Source organism: Diplotaxodon limnothrissa, linkage group LG14, assembly GCF_057381915.1.
Source record: "Diplotaxodon limnothrissa isolate DT_005_m linkage group LG14, D_limnothrissa_male_GT1.1, whole genome shotgun sequence".
Lineage (NCBI taxonomy): Eukaryota > Metazoa > Chordata > Actinopteri > Cichliformes > Cichlidae > Diplotaxodon > Diplotaxodon limnothrissa.
In genome coordinates, this window is record NC_140609.1 from 35,896,288 (window position 1) to 35,903,279 (window position 6,992).

The window sequence follows — 6,992 nt, forward strand, 5'->3', positions numbered from 1 at the left end:
CTTTTGTATGCATGTCCGTTTCAAAGAGTTGCTTTTATGGTGGTTTTGCGGACAGGTAAGAAATCAACGCAGCGATGGCACAGATGTACGTTATGATTCCAAACACGATGGAGAGCACCGAGAGCCAGAGAGCCTGGCGAGACGCTGCGTTGGCCCCCTGAAAATCCCCCTGAGCCGATGCCTTGTTGGTCTGAGTAAAAGAGGAGACGAGACACTGAGATAAAGATTAGAGTGAAAAAAATAGGAGAGAACAGCATTTATCATCATTTGTCAATGTCCTCCCTGGCCTACACTTTCCTCTTCCACTCATTCCAATCTCACGCTAAGCCCATATTATGTTCCATCTCCAAATCACACCCAGCGATTGCAGCTCATTCATCATTTTCTCCTCCTTCCTTCCTTTCTCTCTCCCTCTAGTCCTTGCCTTTGACTCTGACCCCTGTTTTAGGCAGCACTCAACAATATTGGAAATCTATCACCTTGAGGTTTCTTGTTATGACTCTAATTAAACCTTAACGAAGGCCATTGATCTGATCAAAAGGCCTTTGCAGCATGCTGCCAGTTAGCTTTGCAAAAGTGTTAATGGGATTTCTTTCTCTCCTGCACTGCTGGAGGGATGAGTTTATAAAATAAGGGAGTCTAGAGATATTTGTGTAAGGGGTATTTTAATACTACCATAAGTAACTGTGGCTAATAAGTTCTTTTTTTCTAGCAATTCTGACTTTTGGGTGACCAGTCATCTGACTTCTGAATAATCAGATTTAATAATTTTATCCTGTTTCTTCTGTGGTGAGGGGCCAGAGGTGTTGGCCAGATGAGCGCATGGATATGGTTAAGGTTAAGGTTAAGGTTCTTTATTTGTCACATGCATAGTTATACAAGTATAACACAGTGACGAGTAGAAAGACAGCCTTGTACATTTACTTAGGCGTTTTAATAACGCACAGTACTTTATTTAAATATTTCCACATTAACATCAATCAATAACAGCAAAATTAAAGTGATATGCACAACAATGAGTCAAAAATTATGATTGAGCATGTATGTGATTCTAAAAAGTGCCGTTTAACATAATAAGCACATTTAATCCTGGAAATAGCCTTCGAAGGGAGGGTAGACCCTGGACAGATCGCCAGTGATTCAATTTTTTTCTGTTTACATTTTGTATCTGTTAATTAAATTGTCATTAAATATGTGGTGTGCAGATGCTGAACACTTATAGGAAAAAGTTGTGTATGAATAGTATAGTTTGCTTAGAACAGCACATTTGCAGTTATATTAACTTTAAGTTTATTCATTTTTAATGTGGTATCCTGTTAGATTTCTGCCCTATACATCTGGACTGGATATATCCCTGCTGAAAGGCAGACATTATACATATTATAGTATACATATGGTAGAAAGAGTGACTTTATTATTCAATAAATGTAGGCAAAACACAGTACATGCCCCTTAGCATGTTGTTTAAACCAGTGAGCTCCAACGAGCAGTTTTTATGCGCTGCAATGAAATATTTATGTAAATATTGATTTAAAGACAAAACCCCAGTACAGGAATACTATTATTTCTTCTTCTTAGTTTGGTCATGGCTCTATGTATTGCTTGATGCAAAGGTTGTAAATACATATGCATGCCCATTAAATTAAGCAACACATAATGAAAAAGATACATAAGGACAGAGGTCAGTGGTTTTTTTTCAAGCTTATGTCTTCAAGAAATCAATGTGAAGAAATCTGAGTTATGATACCAACAGAGACCATATTATAGACAACTGTGATTCGGATTTGATCTAAGTGTTTTATCTAAAGTTCTCAGCTTTGTACTATTTCAGAAGTGTGATTCTGCAGGTGTAATCTCCTTGTCACAGCTCTCCTCCATAAATCCTTCACTTGCACAACACTAAAGAACTGGACTCGTTGATCGTCCACACATACTGCAGAGGGTAAAAACTCACCCTCAGCTGTGAACGATAGAGCCAAGTTGTATCTTGTCTGCTCAGGACTGAGGGTGTGTCTGTGTGTTTGTGTGTTTGTGTGTGTTCGTATACCTTCTGTGAAAGATAGAAGGCAGCGATGCCCAGGGGCCAGAAGCAGCAGAGCATGGAGAAAAAGGCCAGACCCAGGTAGTCCTGAGGGATCATCAGAGGGAAGTTGTTCTCACTGTCTGTATCACTAAAATCATCGATGGATGAGTCCTGGGATTCAAACAGAGTGCGTTTAGGTTGAGTTCAGGATAGAAAGCGATAACATACATTATAAAGAAATACTTTTAGGGTGATTTGTTTTTGTTTGGGCACATTTTCAGATATTTGTCTGTGAGATTTCAGCCTTCACAAAAATGCAGTAGGTATTACATTCATTTCATTTTCCTGCAAATGAAAATTACACTGAAACTTTTCAAATGTAAGGTACTGTGCAAGGACGGTGTGTAAAGTGAATAAAAAAAACATTTTGACTCAAAGATGTTTGTTTCAAAATGAGTCTCAATAAAATTTGTGGGTTAAGAGAAAAACTGAGACTTTGTTTCTAGAGAGGAATACATATTTCTGAAGATCCATTTCATGGATCAGTACTGCTGCAGCCTTGTCAACTTCCTTCAGTTTATTTCATCAAGGTGCCAGTGCACAGGTGCATAAGTAAAAAACAACCTTGCTTTTTTGTCATTTCTGTAATCTACCTCTTTGTGTCCATCTAACAAAGATACAGCTTGTTGTCTTAAACATACAAAGATGATCTACTCCAACATTAAGTGAAACACGCTGTTTCTCTTATATTCAAGTCATCCACAACAACTAAAAACTTTGCTAGTGTCTGAAAGATAATGTGATTGAATGGGGTTAGTCTGGATATGCACTAGCTCTGCTGACCGCGGGGCACTTTATGACTCATGCATCTTTTTTGAAACAGCTGCATATTGAGTCTGACTTGCTCTCTCACAATGACCCTGTCATACCACTTTGGTCATTTTACTTTGTGTAAGAAACAGTTGTACAATTCCAAAAAAGGCTTTTGTTATATTTTAGTAACTGTTCTGTAAACCAGCAGCAAACACAGACATAAAGTGGGTTTTTTTTTTTACTAAACAAGATAATTTATTTAAAGCTTGGAACACAGGGCTATTTCTATTATGCCTGTTCTATTGGTCAAAAAAAAAATCTTTCTATAGTTGGGAAGTATTTTTATAGACATAAAATCCTTTTTGTGTTGATGAGAAGCAGGGAAATCAATTTAAGCCTGTGCTCACATGTAAAATCAATCAGGATGCGACACTTATTTTTCCATAATGTTGATCATGGAGCAATCTGTGAGTTTCATGTGTCAGTTTAAGTTCTTTTATAAAAACAATTTGAAGTGAAGCAAAGTAGAAGATGTTGTCTTGTGCAGATTTAAGGTCACTGCAAGGTTTTATTCCCACAGGCCCAGGACTCTGCATCACTGCACTACTGCCAGCATTCAGAATGAGCTTAAAAAATATTTTACACAAGCTCTCCTTTTGTCCTTGGGGAACAAACTCTTACCTAAACTTTGTGGCAGCCAGCTGCTGTCGATTTTAACGGTGTGTAGCGCTACTGTGTATTTGTGTTTTTACTTGCATTCTTAATCAAAGTAATAATCATTAAACATCCCTTAGCCTTTTAGTTCTAGTTATTTAAAAAGCTTTTACTTGACCTTGATGTGAGACTAAACAGTACAAACACTAACATTATTTATTGGTGACATTTAGAGTATGTATTATTTTGTTGACTGCTGTTGGCATCTCGTAGCTAATTTATATTTTACTTTATGATGGGCTTTGCTCGGTGGTCTATGACAGCGGTCCCCAACCTTTTTTGCGCCACGGACCGGTTTATGCCCGACAATATTTTCATGGACCGGCTTTTAAAGTGTCGCGGATAAATACACAAAATAAAACTAGCACCGGTACCGAAAAAAAGAAGATTTATTCATAACACACGTGAAAAGACCCAGGAAAACCGAGTAAACAATAAAAATTATAACAAAATAAAGCTGAAAACCGATAAAAACCCTGAAAACCATACATTTCACAACTGAGCCTCAACTCTCGCGGCCCGGTACCAAACGACTCACGGACCGGTACCGGTCCGAGGCCCGGGGGTTGGGGACCGCTGGTCTATGATATAGAACTGGCATCTTCTATCAGCACTATGGTGTCATTACCTGTTATGCAGCAGGAGAGCAGCTTTATGTAATCTGGCTTTTTGACAGTAAGCATTCAATTGCTGCTTTGCTCGCATGTCTATTTTAAGTTCCTCTTTGGTTTCCAGAACCTACACTGACAGTATGAGGCTCCATTGCTTTTTCTGTAGCATGTTTCAGGAATGAAGAGGATCTGGTTGAGCTGAGGATGAGAATGATTCGATAAAACTAATATGGGCATCTACATGCAAACTTTCAGGTTTGTTACTTTTGAAACTTAACAGACAAACAAAGGACTAATTGAGAAACTACTGCTTACTTTCAGACCTATCTAAATATTCCTGAATCCTCTGTTTGAACAATAGCAGGAAAATTTGTTGACCTGCTTTTATTTCCTGTACGGTTGCACAAGCTCTGTTGTCGGTACAAAAGAAGAAAGAGAAGACATTTTTAAGTGTCTTACATCCAGTGATGGGAATAACGGCGTTACTTTCTTCAGTAACGAGTAATCTAACTAATTACTATTTCTATCGTTATAACGTCGTTACCGTTACTAACAAGAAAATGCGGTGCGGTCGCGTTACTATTTTTCAACAAACAGATGGTTGAAGCTGTCTTAAGCTTACCGCAATTTATATCAGTTCCACGGAAGTAGCTGTAAGTAATCTGGACGCTACAGCTTTAAGCAGCAGCTTTAAGCAGCTGTTTGACTGAAGAAGAATAAAGTAGTCGTGCTAAGCCAATCACATGACCACTTCAAGATGACAAAGCAACAAGGTGATATATACCAGTTTTTAAATTGTGCTGATAGGCCACGTAAAACCAGAGTCATGATAAACAATATATACGCAGCGATTTTTCCTCAATAGTTTCGCCACGTTTACTGTCTAAGGACAGCGCAGCGAGCACTCTCTGCTTATGACAAAGAAAAACAAACAAACAAAAAAAACCTGCCCTTTCGTGTTGGTGGAAAAATGCACCATGCCGACCAATCAAAAATGATGTGGCAACATGACATTTTGTTGTTTAGGGAGAGGGGGAAGTTTTAGGAGTGAGGGTGAGAGAGAGAGAGAGAGAGAGAGAGAGTTTTGAGATGTGAGAGATTTGTGATGTTTAGCGTGTTTGGAGTGTGTAGTTAATGTGTCGTCTTGTGTAGTTAGTGTGTAGTGTTGTGGATAGTTTTGTGTTGTGTGTCAGAACAATGCTCAATGAAAACAGTAGGAGTGATACACCTGCTGCTGTCAGACCTGCAGGTATCAGGCTGTGATGTTCTCCTTTATAGTGGACAGAAATATTTGGAGTGGCACAAATAATTTGTGTGGCATCCTGTTGAATGCAGAACAGCTGATTGTTATGTAAATAGTTTGAAATGGTTATAAAAAACGCTAAAAGGTAAATGGTTGCAAATAACTTTGTTGTCTGCAAAACTTTTGCATATGATTTTAAAATTGACAATTTATATTTGCATTTAAAGTTATGAAATATTATCCATAAACATGTTTGTGGTTGTTACAGTAAAAAATATAACTTTTTCTACTCGGATTTTATGTTTGAAATGTGGTTAAAAATGGCCAATTATACCCTGGACCCCAGAGGGTTAAACATTTTTTTTTAAGTAACGCAATAGTTACTTTTCAAGTAATTAATTACTTGTAGAACCTTGTAACTCAGTTACTAACTCAGTTACTTTTTTGAAAAAGTAACTAGTAACTATAATTAATTACTTTTTCAAAGTAACTTGTCCAACACTGCTTACGTCAGAGTCAGGGAGCAGGTCATCCTCATCGTCCATGCTGTAGGATGCACTGTGGAAGTCTTGCGTCTCAGCCAGCAGCTTCCTCTCCAGTGTTGAACCTGGCCGAATGTCCACAAACGTGGTCTCCAAGTAGTCTTTGTTGAGCAGGGCATCTGTGTGGCCCCAAATGGGGGCTGCTGGGTAAAAGGACTCCAGTGTGCATGGTAAGGAGCAAGGATCCAGTAGCTGCTGTTGCTGAAGCTCAGGGGGATGTCCACAATAGCCCCTCCATGTTAATGGAGGGTAGGCCCTGTCCTCCTCACACTTAACCAAGATTCCCTTGAACAGCCCACCTGGGGCCTGTCCAGTTCCAGGTCCCAGCCCCGGCCCTGGTCCCCAGTTGTTATTGGCACTTTCTCCCAGAAGAGGGTGCTCCAGCTCATCTAGATTCTCCATCCTTTCCTTTTTAATACCAGCCACCCAATAGGTGACCACATCAACAACCAAATGCAATCTACAAATCGGTCAACAGAGCTTCTCCCTGAAGAGTCCAATGGGCTTACAGTATGCAAAGGCAGCTGCTTTGCTGGCTTTAGTATTTCAGTGATAATCCATCTTTAATCCTATTCTTTAATTTTTCTCTTGTTATAGGGCTTGGCCCTGGGGCCAACAAAGCATGCCAGATTTATGTCAGAGTGAAACAAGCAGTGGTAGCTTTGTCCTGTGAAATGTTCAGCTGGAGTGACGTTGGATAATTCAAAAATGTCCTCTCTTCACATGTCATAAACAATTCTTTAAGGACTTGATGGTTCAGGCTTTGGCCTGTGTCTTCCATTTCACATGGCCGCGTCAGTTCGTATTTGCTAATGGTAGCTACTTTTGCTTTCACGCACTATGAAAATCTCGAATCTGACGATGAAAGATCTCGATTAGTGCTAGACAGTTTAATAAAAACAACGTGCAATGGAAATTCAGTGTGACTGTAGTGTGACTGAAAAACTCTTTCAATAAAATATTATGACGCACTAATCTAAGCACACTGACTTGGCAACGGTGTAAAAGCTTCAGATGTCAATCTTTCCTCAGTTACACAATGAAAG

General features: G+C 39.1%; 1 protein-coding gene across 1 annotated transcript; it reads right to left on the reverse strand.

Moving 5' to 3' along the window:
- Positions 1-6,348, reverse strand: tmem91 (transmembrane protein 91). Its single transcript, XM_085371066.1, has 3 exons — positions 5,914-6,348; positions 2,048-2,194; positions 1-190 (listed from the first exon to the last, which is right to left on the reverse strand). Exons 1-3 carry the CDS (start codon positions 6,346-6,348, stop codon positions 35-37), a joined length of 738 nt encoding a protein of 245 aa, XP_085227192.1. The 3' UTR covers positions 1-34.
- Positions 6,349-6,992: the final 644 nt, after the last annotated feature.